General features: G+C 37.8%; 4 protein-coding genes across 6 annotated transcripts; 1 reads left to right on the forward strand and 3 right to left on the reverse strand.

Moving 5' to 3' along the window:
• Positions 1-161: 161 nt before the first annotated feature.
• LOC105159360 (CO(2)-response secreted protease) lies at positions 162-3634 on the reverse strand. Of its 2 annotated transcripts, XM_088878389.1 has the most exons (10): positions 3353-3634; positions 3006-3250; positions 2689-2800; positions 2402-2571; positions 2067-2314; positions 1829-1935; positions 1502-1744; positions 1305-1419; positions 998-1208; positions 162-858 (listed from the first exon to the last, which is right to left on the reverse strand). In XM_088878389.1, the coding sequence occupies exons 1-10, from the start codon at positions 3529-3531 to the stop codon at positions 287-289; spliced, it is 2202 nt and encodes a 733-aa protein (XP_088734515.1). In that variant the 5' UTR covers positions 3532-3634; the 3' UTR covers positions 162-286. The 2 variants fall into 2 exon arrangements, with proteins under 2 accessions (XP_088734515.1, XP_011074701.1); XM_011076399.2 differs by having other exon boundaries at positions 2067-2571.
• A 1761-nt stretch (positions 3635-5395) lies between these two features.
• Positions 5396-6705, reverse strand: LOC105159362 (uncharacterized). 2 transcript variants are annotated; one of them, XM_011076402.3, is made up of 3 exons: positions 6545-6695; positions 6226-6281; positions 5396-5941 (listed from the first exon to the last, which is right to left on the reverse strand). In XM_011076402.3, exon 3 carries the CDS (start codon positions 5937-5939, stop codon positions 5538-5540), a length of 402 nt encoding a protein of 133 aa, XP_011074704.1. In that variant the 5' UTR covers positions 5940-5941; positions 6226-6281; positions 6545-6695; the 3' UTR covers positions 5396-5537. The 2 variants fall into 2 exon arrangements, with proteins under 2 accessions (XP_011074704.1, XP_011074703.1); XM_011076401.3 differs by lacking the exon at positions 6226-6281 and having other exon boundaries at positions 6545-6705.
• Positions 6706-7959: 1254 nt separating this feature from the next.
• On the reverse strand, positions 7960-12053 carry LOC105159363 (la-related protein 1B). The gene is made up of 7 exons (XM_011076403.3): positions 11247-12053; positions 10259-10787; positions 10033-10186; positions 9828-9918; positions 9015-9086; positions 8426-8746; positions 7960-8339 (listed from the first exon to the last, which is right to left on the reverse strand). The coding sequence occupies exons 1-6, from the start codon at positions 11700-11702 to the stop codon at positions 8456-8458; spliced, it is 1593 nt and encodes a 530-aa protein (XP_011074705.1). The 5' UTR covers positions 11703-12053; the 3' UTR covers positions 7960-8339; positions 8426-8455.
• Positions 12054-14466: 2413 nt separating this feature from the next.
• Positions 14467-16100, forward strand: LOC105159587 (UPF0496 protein At1g20180-like). Its single transcript, XM_011076699.3, has 2 exons — positions 14467-14696; positions 14888-16100. The coding sequence occupies exons 1-2, from the start codon at positions 14630-14632 to the stop codon at positions 15985-15987; spliced, it is 1167 nt and encodes a 388-aa protein (XP_011075001.1). The 5' UTR covers positions 14467-14629; the 3' UTR covers positions 15988-16100.
• Positions 16101-16227: the final 127 nt, after the last annotated feature.

A 16227-nucleotide genomic window follows, 5' to 3' on the forward strand; every position in this document is an offset into this window, starting at 1 on the left:
AATTTAAATCGCACAATCTTTTTCTTTTACTTTGCTAATGTCTCCTATTTCTTCTAATCTTAGATGGTGGCCTCGATTTTCCAACTACAGCTTCCAAAACTATCCCAATTAAAGCCAAAAATGCACCATAAAAATGAAAATCAACGGACAGAATACTGTGCGCAAGGGGAGATTAGCATCTCTGTTTTAACAGATTAACAATGATATAATAAGCTTACATTATGTGATTCCTTTATTTTCATATCACAACCTTTCGGTACCTTAAAGAGGTAGTCAGACGATTATTTTATCGACTATCTTGTCCAATATTACTCACAACAAACGGACTCCGAACTTTGTATTTCTCGTTGGACCAAGTAATCGATCCAAACAAGTCCTCTTGAGATTTTGTAGTCTGTTGGAAAGTCACTTGAAAAGTTAGTTTCTTGTTATCCCTTGTGAACTTCAGTGTGTTTGGTACCACTTGAACATCCACACCTTCAGGGGCCTCAACAATGGCAGTGTAGATTGATTCATCTTCACCAACATTAGTCACAGTTCTGTTCACTGTCTTGATGTCGTTTTCTTGTAATAAGGAAATGGCTATTGAAGGATAGTTCATGTTGGAGATTAAATCTAAGCTTGACTCAACAGGGCAAGAAAAGTTAACAGGAAGATCCGATGCAATCATTTTAATGTCGCTTGTGTTGTAGCCGATGTTGCAGAGAAATTGGATGTAATCCATTGTTTCAGTCTCATAGATGAGCCCCGGCTGAAGTGGACCTGTTAGACTTATTTCACCTGCTCCAATGTCATAAGGCGTGGCTATCGATCCCGTTTCTGTAATGATAGGGGCATCTGAATTGTTCCTCTGGATTGCTGGAAATGAGATAAAAATAAATTCTGTTATTAGGACGCCTTTGAAACATAGCTCGATTTGTATGAACATTTCAATTTGTTGTATGCTCTTGATTTGTTCTTAAAATGTACCAAAGAGTTTGTTTATATGGTACAGTACCTGTTGTCATGATGGCTGATCTAATAGCAGCAGGGCTCCATGTGGGGTGCTGAGACTTGACTGCTGCAGCTAGCCCAGAAACATGGGGGCAGGACATGGATGTGCCTGAGATTATGCCATACAGCGCTGGTTCTCTGCCTGGAAGGGTTAGTTCATCGCTGTTTGGAGACCACGCTGCAAGAATGTTTTGTCCTGGTGCTGTTATATCCGGCTAGACAGTAAAACAAAGATAACTTTAGTCTCTTCTTGCCTATGCCCTTAGATCAGTAAACCGTCTATCTACACAACGGAAGAGAAAAATATTTACTTTGATAAGGTTCCCAACGCCAAATACAGGGCCTCTTGAAGAGAAGAGGGCTACAACTGGAGCTGGCTTGTAATTTGGTATAACGACAGTAGGTAGAATGGTTGCGACTGGGTTGCTTCAGAAGCGCCAAAAGATGCAGTTTAGCAACAGATACATTATTTATGCCTTCTCTTTTGTTGACTTGATGAATGAATTACCTGCTTGAGTTGATATAAGATAGTATTTCAGCTCCATCCTCTTCAATGACAGCAGTGACTGGAAAATCTGTATATGTTGTTTCCAATTGCCGCAAGTCATCATCAATCAATACCATCCCAATAGCACCTTGGTCCTTCAACGTCTCATACTTAATTGTTGTTCCAAAAGGTCGAACCTTGTTTTCACACAGGACAATCTTTTCTTTTACTTTATCACCATCTAATGAACCTGGGTTGCAATTCCTAAACCAACAAGTCTAGCTATTTTCAGAAAATCTGATGTTACTAACTCAGTTCAAGACATAGGAGTTCTTGTTCATATTGTACCTTGCGTCGTCATCACCCTGTTGGCTGGATTCTGATTTTGCTGAAAGTCCATCTATTAAGGGATAAACTGGAGATTTATTGAGATCTGAGAAATTGATGGCTCCACCCTGAGATCCCACATGAAAATGCTTACATTCATTAGATTATCAACTGTGATTTCTGAGGGGTAAGCCAAAGATCAGTCCTGAATATGTAATGACTGAGAAACTAACAAATTCCTGAAAACTTGATTGATTACCTTAATCACTTTGTTTCCTCCTAAGACGACATCTGACTGAAAATCACGGTCAATGGTGGTGGCAGCGACAGTTAGAATCCAAGGTGCAGCATTATCAACTGTTGCAGAAGAAGGACCACTATTACCAGCAGAGCATACCACAATGATGCCCTTTTCGGTTGCATGAAATGCCCCAATGATAATGGGATTATCGGAAAATAGCTCGGAAGGTGAAAAACCTAGAGACACGGATAGCACATCAACCCCATCTGCAATTGCATCATCAAATCCTTTCAGTATGGCTGATCCGATGCAGAAATTACTGGGACAAACACGATACATGGCTATTCTTGAACCTGGGGAACCCCCCTTTGCAGTCCCTTTAGCTAGGCCGTAATATGATGCCCCAGAAACCGGGCGCCCAGCTGCTGTGGATGCAACATGACTGCCATGGCCAACATTATCCCTGGGAGTGCCGGGGATCCCAAGTTCAGGATCGTCATAATATCTTGCTCCAATTATTTTCCTGTTGGGAATTGTTTTTGTTCAATATTGGTTATGTTGAATCAGGAGGGGTTCAAGATTTCCTGATTCTGGAGGTGTGTCTTAGAAGAAAAATTGTTTATATTTGTAAATTCTTTACCGGTTGCAACTGGAGGATGTGAAATTTTCGCCTTCCATGCATGTTCCTTTCCAACGTGATGGGATTGCACCGATTCCCTCATCATTGAAACTCTCAGATTCAGGCCAAATTCCTGAGATGTTATCAAACTTTAAACTCCGAAGTGATGTTATTGATAGTTTGAACGAACAAAAAGAACTCACAAAAAAATGTTCAGAGCATGCATAAAAATGTAATGCTCTCTCCAAACTGCAGTTGCGTTCCTTCTGTTATAATTATTTTATTACAGTAGCAACAGCTTTTGACAACAGTAGAAGTCTTGAAATGGTTAGTTTCACCTGTATCCAAGAAACCAATTATAGTGTCTTCTCCACTCGACGACGAGTCAGTGGGGACTTTCGGAGTGGAATCGAGATACTTCAAGAAATCCCAAGAATGGGTCGTGTGAAGTTGCAAGACAGGGTCAGGAAAAACAGACACTACACCAGGTCTTTTGGCTATTAATTTTGCTTCTTTATCTGATAAACGAGCAGCAAACCCCAAGAAACCATGACTGTATGTATGTAAGACAGCATTCTTCTTCCTGTAAGTAAACATTTCCAGTGAAATGCTTGCACAAGCCCAACATTTTATATAGTTAAATAAGACTTGCATATACAATATTGACAATAAACAGTATAATGACCTGTTCATCAAAGACCTCAGGAGCTGAGCATGATCATTTCTTGGGGCACCATTTGGCGAACGGGTGGCTCCCATGTATACAATATAAACTCCATTGCGTTCTGGTTCAGCTGCAGCAGTTTCTCCAAGAAATGGGATAACCAAAAGATTGAAAAAGAGAAAAAGTTGAGGCCCATTCATGATGCTTCTGGGTTAATATGTTCCAATACACTCCTACCTGAATACACACTGGCACAGCCTTGATCTTAAGCTCTTTATATAGCATTTAAGCAGTAGTCAGAAATGGTAAGGCAATTAGAACTTCGTGGGAAATTCCACTTTATAACAGATTCATGCGTGTTCCAGCTGCAACTACATATTTCAATCAATCTAGTGCTACCATATGCACACCAAGTGGGCTAGATGCACACCTGGAAATGGTATTGACAATGATAGTGGTGGAAATGATGGAGACTGGAAGAAGACTTTTAAGTATGCAAGGGATTGTTTGAATGGAATACAATGACTACATGTTTAATGAAGAATGTACAACAAATGCGGGTGACAACTTAATAGAAGAGTCCACACTATCCAAATGGGAACTCCAGTTTGCACGAAGCTCCCAGATTCAGTCACATCGACTTTAAGGCTGCAGTTTTCTTGCATTGATGGGCTAATTTCCAAGCAGGCCATTCAAGGTTTTACAGTCTCAGCCTTTTCGTGATTGCAGAATTCATACAAGGATCCCTCTCAGGCAACATCCTCTTGTTTCATCTTCTGGCAATTAACCAATGCAGGTATGCTTACTTCTCAAAATGCATAAATAGAAGTGTGTTACAATAAAGTGCAAGCTTTAGCATTCTCAATCCAGAAAGTGAGAAAACTACACTCAGTTGATTCCAAAAGTGAGGCAAATAATGGTCGTTCTCATAGGAACTTCAGTGATATTGGGCAACATCGTCCTACTCTAACCCATCAAGTATCTATATGCAGCACCTAGATGGCACCGGACTAATCAACATTTTGTATTGCTCATCTCTTTGAGCGATAAGGGCTTCATTTAGGTAGAAATCTTTACATCTATGTAGCTCCACAATCCAGAGATACGTATTAGGATTTCCACTTAAGAGTCAATTCCTTGTGGGCCTAAATTTGGCTCCCCCCCCCCCCCCCTTATTGGAGTTGATTATGCTGCTACTGTGAGCAGAGAGCTATAGAAGAAGATTCTACAGAGTTAGTCCCGGCCATGAGAGAGGCACTGCAAAAATTTGGATTTTTTTGAGTATAAAGAACTATAGTTCTTAGTGTCCGGTGAATTTGGTCAAGAATCTAGAAATAAGTAGCCAACAACCTCAATCATTCAGCCCTGGATGTAGACATCAGATCTGAATAAGATAAATGCTACGAGGGAAACTGCAGATAATTATGTAGGTATTCATAGTTAGATACTTTAGTGGTAACATGTTATTTACTTTTGTTTGCAGGGTTGCAGAGCAATTCTGTAGAGTGACATCTTGAAATCTTGCTGTTTGAAAGCTAAATGATGAAAAAATGACCAGCAAATCAGCCTCTAAGGATGGCAAAAAATTTCAAGAAAGTAATTGGTACCGGAAGAGTCTTGAAGATAAAAGGCATAAATGTTGCAAATGTCAACAAAGTTTGAGCTCGGTTGGCAATGACAGAAGTGGCTAGTCGAGGACAACGATACACTATGGCATGTGGCAGGTACTAATGCAGATTAGGAAGATACAAACCAGTAGCTAAATAGTTTTTCTTCTTTCAAATACTGCACATATCTTTTGTTTGGTAGTTTAGAACCTAAACTGCAACATTGACACTGTCTAGAGTTTTTCAAACTCAAATTTTTGGACATAAAATTTCAAATCTAATTCTCATGTCAAGTTTCGTTGCTGCCTAATGTTTCCTTAATGAATGAAACGACACAGAAGCAACTGAATTTCTTCTATTTGCTTACAAAAAATTCATACAAGAATGCCAGAAATCATTAGCATCTCAAGTACAAGGCAGCATATTTCTAGCAGGCCATATACCAATGCTCTAAAAATGAAAAAGAAATAGCGACTTGGTGAAATTGAAGGCTCATTAATAATCCATATGTCATAACAAAAGCAAACATGAAATCTTCAGGGTGACGCTAAACAAATGCAAACGTCCAATTTAACACCATGAAAAGGGTAGAATTGGAACTACTCCTGCAATGCTTTTTTAGCAGCATCGTCTTCTGCTTTCATCTTCCTCTCCCACCTTCTCTTCCTATAATCCGCCAACATCTGGGGCATAGCCTCCATGAGCTCCGCTGTACGTTCTCGCTTTTCAGCAGCTAAACGATCAACCTTATGCCCTTTTCTCTTGGTCCTCATCTCCTTCCTTTCAGCATCAAACTCCCAATCTGCTCCAGCAAGCAGGACTTCCTTGCGGAGTCGAGCTCGGCGTCTTGCACTGATACTAAGAGGTTTCCAAGCCCCAAGCTCCCAGTAACCCCACACACCTTTTGAAAGCTCATCTTTGTACTTTGCCAACTTCTCTCGCCATGGATACTGGTATTCTCCCACTGCTTTTGCAACAGATTTTACTGCTTTCCCAGCCATATCTGAGGCCACATTTGCAAAATTTGTGAGCAGACCAATCAATCCAGTACACGTATAGTATCTTAACAGAGTGAAGGAGAGAAAAAAGAGACGAGTACAAGAAGCATCCCCAGGAAGACAGATTTTACGAAAATGAACGACCATTCCCTTGCAGGAATTTTGACAAACAGCTTAACTACAGACGTTGAGAATCGACATTCCTCCAAAGATGAAGAACCGAAAGGATCATTGAATAACGGAAATTTGAAGATAAGAATTACACAAACACACATTTATAGTTCCTTACTTTGCAAAAGAAGATGAAATCTTAACTCTCGAACATATGGAGCATTTACACCTAATCTGCCGAAAAAACAAAAAATTCCAATTCACGGGTTTAAGTTAAAAAGACAAAACATAGGAACTAAACTTAAGTTTTGATCCAATGAGAATATTCCCGATGAAAGATACAAATACAATTCGACGACTGTATGCAGCTTTTCTCTAATCAGAAGCAACAGAAACAGAAGCGAAAATGCATATTGAACAAAAAATAAAAACAATCAGAATTACCAGATAATAAAAAATGATAGTAAGGAAAATGAAATTAGCATAGAAAGACCCACCTTTTTCCGAGTGAATCGACGGCTTCTGGTTAGCGAAATGGAGATGAGCTGCAGCTGGTTTTCGAGAAAGAGTTCGTATTGTTTGGGTAGAATTACAGGGTGTGATGCATCATAGTGTAATTGGTTTGGGTGTAACCCCAAAAAGAGCGGCCACGTATACCAACTTTGAAGTCTTATATATTATTATTAGGGATATTTATCTGACCTATTTACATAAATTATTTGCTTTTAAAAATTATATATACATTTATTAAAAATATTAATATTATTTGCATAAGGAATAGTTAAACTCCTCTCTCATAAGGTTTGACGTAATTATACATAAATATCTGTGGTTCAAAAAAATTGAATTTAGTATTCCTGAAATTTGCCTCTCCAAAATAGAAGAAGTCTCTCTCTATTAGTCAAAATTTACCGATATACGTATAATTACACCAAACATCAGCAGAGATGGATGTATTTATCTCTTTACACAAAAAATACCTACTTTTGAAAATACATCCACAAAAATATTGACATCATTACACTAATTATTTTTATTTTTTAGATAAATTGAATGATTTCTATAATTATCCAAAAATACAAGACTAACTAATATAAATAAATCATAAATCAGATTATTCATAATATATCCCTTATTATTGTAATTTTATTGACAAGATGAATTCAGGAATATCAAATAAAAATGTGCTTCTTCTTCCTCGGGGTGGGTCTCCTTTTTTACCCATTTCCTTTTCTCTCTTCCGATGAATGCGCATATATTTGTTTAGCCCTCTTCAACACAAATTCAAACTCTCCCAATTGTGGATTAACAATTGCAATGCACAAAAATAGAATCGGCAAAATGATTATACAAGGTATGCAGGTCATTTATAATAATTATAAAATATTGTGTATTACTTCATAAATAAATGATTAGATAGCACAAATTCAGACACAAGTTTACCTTCTTTCTTTAATGAACTTCGCTGCCAAACTCCCTTAAGAAACAATATATTAAGGGATGTGGCAAAATATCTTATTGATATTTTTTAAGGAGCTTATAAGCTCAATCAAACACCTTCTCTTAATATACTTTTTTATTCCAAACCCAATTTGGAATACCACCCCGGGGGGCCATCACCTACTCAGCTGAACCAATGGATACAAAACCAAGGTATACAATCCACATACAAACCAACGCAACCTAAAAGGAAGATAATGCAAGACTATCAATCCAACCCAAGAAAATGCAATCAAGACCATATATATACGCTGCCCAAATCTTCATCCACATCCCAATGACAAAATAAGTTATCTTACACCAGAGCATCCAAGATGACATAAAAACATCTTCCTCAACAGTTAAATAACTGGATTTTAGATGCAAATTATGATATGCTTCTACATAGGAAGCAAATTGGAAGAGAGCAAAATGGTCAAAAGAATAAATATCCAAAAATGAGTGGGCACATATCATCATGATCCCATTCAAGAGGCCTTCAGAGTATCAACCAAAATCAAGCTGAGCCTGGTCTCATGTTGGGCACACACATCAACTTCAATTCATTTTCTTTTCAAAATGCCCTATATACTGAGGAAAGTTCACCTTAAAATATTTCTCCTGGATGCATCCAAGAATCAAGTACTGAACCATTAGTGACAAAAAAAAAAAAAAAAAAAACGCTACCCACGTAGCAATTAAAGGCCAGTTTGGTGAGATGAACTGTCTGTCAGCTCTGGTATTCTTTTCGGGTTCCATCTGCTTCTTGAGTTTGATAAGTTACACGTGCTCTTTTCTTTACTCTCCTCTTGGCTGCGCACAGAAATATAGTACAGGTCAGTACAGAGAAAGACTTACATCTTCGACATTTGAATAACTATAAAAGCAAGTGAACCAACCTTGATGTGCAGATCTTCACAGAGTAAATTTCATACACTGACTGCACGGGCTTCTTCTGCAGTAGCATCCTCTCCATTAGCCAACACCGACTGGCTAGTCGACTCCTCTGGAAAAGACCTACCAGTATCTGTGTGACCTTCCATTGTGGCCTTGTTGCCATTTGCATTAGTCATTGAATCATCCAGTGAAACCTCCTGTAAGGAGGTTGCCAGTACATTTTCAGGGGCTGCCCTCGGAGTGTGAGGGCCAGAATCAAGACTAGGCCGAGCAGAGGAATGCAGCCATTTACTCCACTCGTTACGCCTCCTCACCTTGTCACCCTACAAGAAGCAAGAAAAGTGATGCAAATATGCTGCCATGAATTCTTTCAGTTATCAGCTATGAGCTATCAACAGAAGAGCTAGAAGCAAACATGGACTTTTCCTAGACAACACAGCCAAATGTTGCAGAAAATAGAATACCTCAACGCAGTAAATTAGAACATCAATTTCAGTAACATTTTTGTAGAAGTTTGGAGTGCCAAAGAAGGTAAGCGTAATCAGTTGAAGATAACATTAATAGTTCAGAGTGAAGAACTGATATGCTAACCTGTACTTCCACAACTGTAGAATATCTCAAGGACTCCAAAATTACTGGGATATCCTTCGTCAATTGCTGAACCTGAAAAGGCAGACAACAAAGCAACCTTGATCTGTGCATTGAATATCACTAGTATGAAATAGCAAGTGCATAACTGTTGGTGACATAAATGCAAATCTAACAGCCAGTATGTGGAACATAGTTCCCAAATCTCAGAAGGATCAGCGTTCAACCACCTTCATTCATCCAATTCTCACGAGCAAAGGAACTTTAAAACAAGAGTAAAGGTGATTAACACACAAAGAGCACAAGTCAGTGCAACAAAAAGCTCTATGCAGGGTAACATGGAAATGCTTCACAAAAGAATCTAAAGAAAGTTATCTCTCATCCATTGTGCTGCACAAATAAGAACACATTAGAAGTGCAAAAGAGAGAAGCAGCCAATGCAACAAAACTCGAAGCGGGGTCAGGCAGTTGTATAATATCTACAATGTGCTTCTGTATTTGGACAGATGTGTAATAATGGATTGTTATTTAGTAATGTTATTCCTTTTTCAGGCCGCCTTGTAGCTCATTCACGTGACACATTGAAGTCTACTTTCAATCTTGGCAGATAATGAACAGTTAAAAGTGGCCAAGATTTTACTTCATCCTAGAGCAAGACCACCAAATCGGCTCTAAAACAAAACTCAGATAGTCATTAAAACCTATGCTGAGTTAAATATGTGCAACAGACATTATAGAAGATCTGAATCATCTCTTCGGATGACATACAGGTCAGATAACAAGTACCACACAAGAGTATAACCAGCAATCACTTACTCGCCGAAAGGAGGCTATTAAAGTAATGGGGACCCAGCCATGCTCATCCATCTTTGATCTCAAAAAGTTATCTTTCACCAAATTATCATCACTGGAACACCACAAATACTTGCTTCAGCATAACTTCTCCAGGAAAGGCACAGAAAGAGCAAGAATAGAAAGTGCCAACATTGATTAGATCATAAGAATGTCACTCAAAAATTACCTGAAGTAGAAGTCTATTTGTTTAACAATCAAATTTGTTAAAGGATTTTCATTAGCAGGAGGAAAGAGCATGGGAGGCGGTGGAGGAACGAGCGGCATAGGCCTTAAAGACTCTGGAGGCATTGCTGGAACATAGAATAAAGTAGCAGCCATATCTGAAAGTTAAGAGCGTTTGTTAGAAAGTCAAATAGTCATATCATAGCAAAATATGAATTCAGTAGACTTACCAAACCCCATTTGTCCAGGAAACACTCTCACAGGTGGAGGTGCCATAAAGGGGGCTGCTCCAGGAGGCAGTGGAGCTGGCATATATCCAATGGGTGGCGGTACATACTGGGGTGGATGATGAACATCTCTACGATCTTGATCGCGCCTGCCTCCATGGTTATTGTGGTATTGTCCATCTCCACGAGGACGGGGCCCATAACCACCCCTTCTAGAATTATTCCTCTGAGAAGAATGGTCATTGCCAGTATGTGACTGGGAACCGCCAGCTCCTCCAACCGGTCTTCCACCTCTCACAGAAGTATCCAGCACAGCAGGAACCATCCCAAAAGGCACTTCAAAAACAGGAAATGGTGGGGGCATTGGGAGAGATGGCTGATTATAATTATTCTGAGATGGACCAGTCGATGAAGAGCTACCGCCACTACGGTTCCTTGACCTTGGCCTAGTAGGCATTGGATTGTTTATAGTAGAATTAGCATGAGCATTACTATTAGTTGGTCGCTGAGGAGGATGAGATATTATGGGAGCCTGTAAAACCAAACAAAAATAAACTTATTACAGCTGCTTCTTCAATTAATGATAACAACTCTGCAAGCCTTACTATCAGTACAAAGATGTAAAACAGAGGTAAGCCTGTAAACATGTATAGGTCCCTATTAAAAGCATGACAAACCAATGAAGGAAAAAAGAAATACTCAAATTTTGTTAATCTTTAATGATTAGAAACACTTATGTAATACAAGAAAGAACTACTTGTCAAGGATTACGAATAATAGAAACGGTAGCTTAAATTGTATTATTCGGACCTATATGTACCAAAAAGGATCACGTTCACTGAAAAACTTGTATCTTTTAACCAATAAATAACAAATTTAATAGCAATGCAGACATATAGAATTACAAATAAACATAGTAGGATACAAGGCTAGACAAGAAATCATCATGTAAGTAAAAGAGATCAGTTATGTATTCTATATATATCTTGACCTGAGATGGAGAGGCTGATCCATCAGAAATAGGTCTGGAGGTATCCAAAGACGATCTCGGGATGGGTCGGGTTGTTTCAGAGAGGGCGGGCCAGGAAACAGCCCCACCCATAACAGAAGCGGGCTCAACGACGCCGTTCAACGGCCTGTTCCAAGCGGGCCTCCTCGGGCGACCAGCATTGTTATCGCCGTTAACATCAGAGCTCTCGGGCTGGGGTTCGGAGCCTGAACTCTCAATCAAAGAGTTATCCAAAGCAGAAGTCTGCTCCGGCGGCGGAGACAAAGAAGACCCAGGAGGGGCTGAGGCAGCAGCTGTCGGAGAGGAGTTTTGCTCGGAATCTCCGCGAACAACGGAAGCCCAGGGAGATGGCAGGCTCCGCCGCCGGGACTGGGGACTGGTAGAGCCGCCGCCGTTGGAGGCGACGTCAGCGGGGGGCGGCGAGTTATCCGTCACCATTCTTAGGAGAAAAACCAAAAATCAATAGCAAAGAAAACACCCAGGCAAGGAAAATATTCTGTATATGAAAAAGTAATAAATGTGGTTTGGCGAGAGCAGCGATAGATATAGATTGAAATAGAAAAAATCCAAGGAATGTGAGAAAGCGTTGATCGGAGAAGAAATTAGGGTTTCGGCCGTCAACTGCAGCGATCACAACACAACACAACCCTTTTGCTCTTTTTTCCTTTTTCCTTGTTTCTCTCTCTAAAATAGTAGTATATGTATGTATTTGTAGAGAGTGTGTTATGAGTATTGAAAGAGAGAGCGGTGGCTGCCTCTCTAACTCTATACCGCTGTGTGTGTCAACACCAAATTCCCTACCCTTACGTATTATATACCATTATAATTATTTGTTATGCCCATTTTAACCTTCCACATACACATACACATTTTCAGTTGAATTTTGGACTTTCTAATACTCCCTTCAAATTGAAACTCTTCTCATTCCCAAATAAAAACATAGTCCAACTACAACTACAATTAAGGAAATAAAATCTCACCTTCAACTACTACCTTTTTTTTAGTTTCTTTTTTTTTTTTTACTTCTCTTTCTTAAAAATATATGCAATTATACCAACTCTATTTTATTGACGTGTATTGACAATACGTCGATGGATGAAATTTCGACTTCACATATATAACTTTAATACATTGACATTTTTATCTTTCTATTTACATTTTTTTTCTCCAATCAAGAACGAGTCTTGAAATTTTATAAGTACCCTTTTAAAATTAATCACAATCTAATAAATATACTCCTATAATAGACTGTCACGATAGAAAATGATCATTAATTTTAAATTATGTTTGTAATAATGACAAAATTCAAAAACATTATTGTAATTTACCTTAGTTCTTTAGTGGGCAACACATTGATTTGGGGTTCAAGATCTATAGTTTTAGGTTCGAATATTGGGTGGGTACATACATAAAAATATAAATGTGATAGTTCATTTTTCTTATGATATAATTTGGTTAGCACTTCATGTCTAAAAATAATTCCATATATATTTGTTCCTTTTTTTTTCTTTTTACTAAAAAATATTTGAATAGTTTTAATTCTGATCACTATTATAGATTAGAAAATACCATTAAAATCATAGCTTATAGGATAGTTACAAATTACGCACCATATATATTTGTTCCGATTATTTTCGAGTCATAGCTGATAAAAATGAATGTAAATGTACTTTAATGCTAATTGTTCTTTAACTTGAAGTAGGGTAATTTAGAGAAAATAAAATTTTATTCCGGAACATTTTTAGAAAAAGGGAAAAATTTGAATAAATGAATTGCTTAAAAAATCGGCAGCATAATCAGTTCTTGAAAATAGTGATTTTGTTTCCTAACTAATATATATGTTAAGTAATAATTAACATACAACTACTTTATTGTGTTAAAAATTAGTGAAACGAATCCATAATAAAATCGACAGACCGTTCATCCGTTCATTCAATCTCTAATATTAATGATTTTTGTCTTTCAAATCTTTTACGTTGAAATTTGTATTTGGATTTATGTATAAGGATTTCAAATCTATAAATAACAGATTCACTACATATATATTTTTGTATTTTAAATGATTTGAAATTTTTAATGTGCATTAGACATATAAAATAATAATAATAATAATTGTATAAAAGGCATAGGAATGCAGACTTTTGAGTGTGACAATGTTGACAAGTTGAACGCCCAAATGTTGCATTGCTGGAGGACCCTCTTTGACGGTGGGTGATGTGCGCTGTGCGTTTCAGTGCATTAAATAATTACCCCTTATTCAGTAAATAACTTGTACCTTAGGAAAAAAAGGAGTCAACTTTCATTTAAATTTAAAATTCTTACCAAAAATTAATTCAAGTTACTACATTTCATGCATTGCCATAATATCAAACTATATATATATATTACTATAGTGGGAGTTGAGTATTCGGGATAATTTGAATTTGAATCTACACGAGAGTGATGTCAATTCAACTAATTATGACAATTTATTATATATTTTTTTTATGATTAGTCTATATATTTGATGTAAATATTAATCCACCATGACTATGTTCCCCGTGTGGTCGGAAACTCACCCATCAAGTTTATTGAATTTTGTACAACGTTTTTAGTTATAATGAAATTTACATTAAAAATCTATCTATATATATATATATATTTGTTAGCTACCCAAAATTTTAAGTCCAATTTGGAGTCCGTGTATAGTTTTTTAGTATAACCTACGTAATAGGCCCATTCCAGGAAATTGATTGGAAAATTGATGCTGTTTTTCAGTTTCCTAAGATTTGTTCAAACGAGAATAGGTGGACTGAAACGGAGAAAATGTAGGATGAAACAAAAATAAGTGATGAGAATAGAAGAGATAGTGTAACACACACACGACACACACACACACACACGACACGCGGCAACCTGACATAAAACACCGTCACATAAATTAACAAACGTATAGGCCAAGAGAGAAGAGGAATTGAAATTCATTTGCCAAACACTGTAAATTAATTTACTCGATCAAACCAATTAATGGGCGCCTAATTGAACCCTTATCTCCAGTAATTAATTACTCACCTCTGGGGTTAATTAATTATATAAACTGATTCTCATTTAAATTACACGTAGAGAATTATAACGTGTAAGGAACGGCTAATGTGTGTGATGATAAACCAAACTCGTCATGAGGCGTGTAATATATATAGTACATATATATATATATATATTTATAAAAGCTGCCACTCTTTAATTTTCTTGTTCTGCTATACTTCAAGTTTTGTGCCTTCCCAGATGAAACTAACGTCAAAACTTATATATACTGAATAGTTCTACTTCGGGTGGGGTATTATTAAGCTTAATTTCGATCCTCCTCTTCGTTAATTTTGAGAATTATGTACTCTCATATCAGAAGAACGCTGTGCTCCAAGCTCATGATCAAATCGCCCTTGCCAAAACAAGGTCTGTCTGTTTGCAAATATCTGTCAATTAATTATCATAATTAATTCATTTTTGCGTTCATGGATCTTGTGTAGATTATAATAATTATAAGTTTTTGTCGGATTTGGGGTTTATGTTGTTTGTGTAATGCATGGATTTGATCCAGTTTCAATTCTTTTTACATGTAGATCTTTTGATGTTTTGATGATCAGGTAGACATGGAAAAGAAGATGCTGTGAATAGCTTAATGAGGAAGCCGAACGTGAATGAGGAGTACAAGGAAGCCTTTAGGACAAAGTCATACATAGAAATATGCAACAAAGTCCAAGACCAACTTGAATTGAGATCATTAACGTCGGGTGATCTTGATCTTGATCATGATGATGAAGAAGGACGACAGTATCTCCATCTCTCCGAGTATTTGCTCCAGCCCCACCAAGAAACCCTAACTTCCATGTTTGATCACACCTCGAATCACCACCAATTTCTCCTCAACTACTTCAAGATTAGCCTAGAAGCAACCAAAATATGCGAATCCCTCCTCACAAACGTCCATCAAGCACGCAACGGTTACCGTGCCATAAAGACCGTGACGAAATTGATTAAACGAGTACCTGATTGTGGAAATCGGACTCACAACCATTACCACAGAGTGTACAAAACCCTTGCTTCCTTTGCCCGACGTGGGAACCCCTTTTCAACAATGGCCCTAGAGAAATTCCTCGAGTTACACGATAAGCACGTAAATTTACTCCAAGAATTAACATCGCAACATAGGAAGACAAAGAGGAGAACAAAATTCATTAGGCTCATCAAGAGGGGTATGACAAGTTTTATAGTCATGGCTTGTGGTGCATTAGTCGTTGCATTGTTGGTTCTTGCTATGCATATTGCTACAGTGGGCTTGGTGGCTGCACCTGGATTGGCGATCATATGCGCTTTAGGCCTCTTCATGATGAAGAAAACGAGACGGGACGAACGAGAATGGAGCGTTGCACGGCTGGATGAGGTGGTGGAGCAGCTGGATATGGCAGCAAGAGGGGTGTACATCATGATGAATGATTTCAACACGATGAGTCGGCTGGTGAGGAGGTTACATGATGAGATGGAGCACAGGAAATTTGTGGCGGAGATTTGTGTGAGGAAAGGGAAGAATAAGATGTTGAAGGAAGTAATTGAGAGGGAATTTCAAATGCATGAGTGTTGCTTCTTGGAGCAGCTGGAGGAGCTGGAGAAGCAGATATACTTGTGTTTTCTTGACATAAATAGATCCACAAGGCTGCTTGTAAGAAAAATGGTTGAGTGGTACTAAGTCGCTTGTTGGTGTTTGACGCTTTTGCAAAAGCTGGTTTTTTTATTATTTATATATCTTGGAAAATTGAAATTGATTAGAATGAAGATCAATATTTTTTAGCCTGAACTTGACATATATTGATTATGTGGTAACATCAGAATTTTATTTTTAAGTTAATTAGGCAGTTGTATGAATTGTTAATGTTAATTATTCATAAGCATGATTAACAATAATATCACAAATATATTAAGAGTTACT

The sequence above is a fragment of the Sesamum indicum genome, linkage group LG3 (assembly GCF_026168435.1).
Source record: "Sesamum indicum cultivar Baizhima isolate 11 linkage group LG3, ASM2616843v1, whole genome shotgun sequence".
In the NCBI taxonomy this organism is placed as follows: Eukaryota; Viridiplantae; Streptophyta; class Magnoliopsida; order Lamiales; family Pedaliaceae; genus Sesamum; species Sesamum indicum.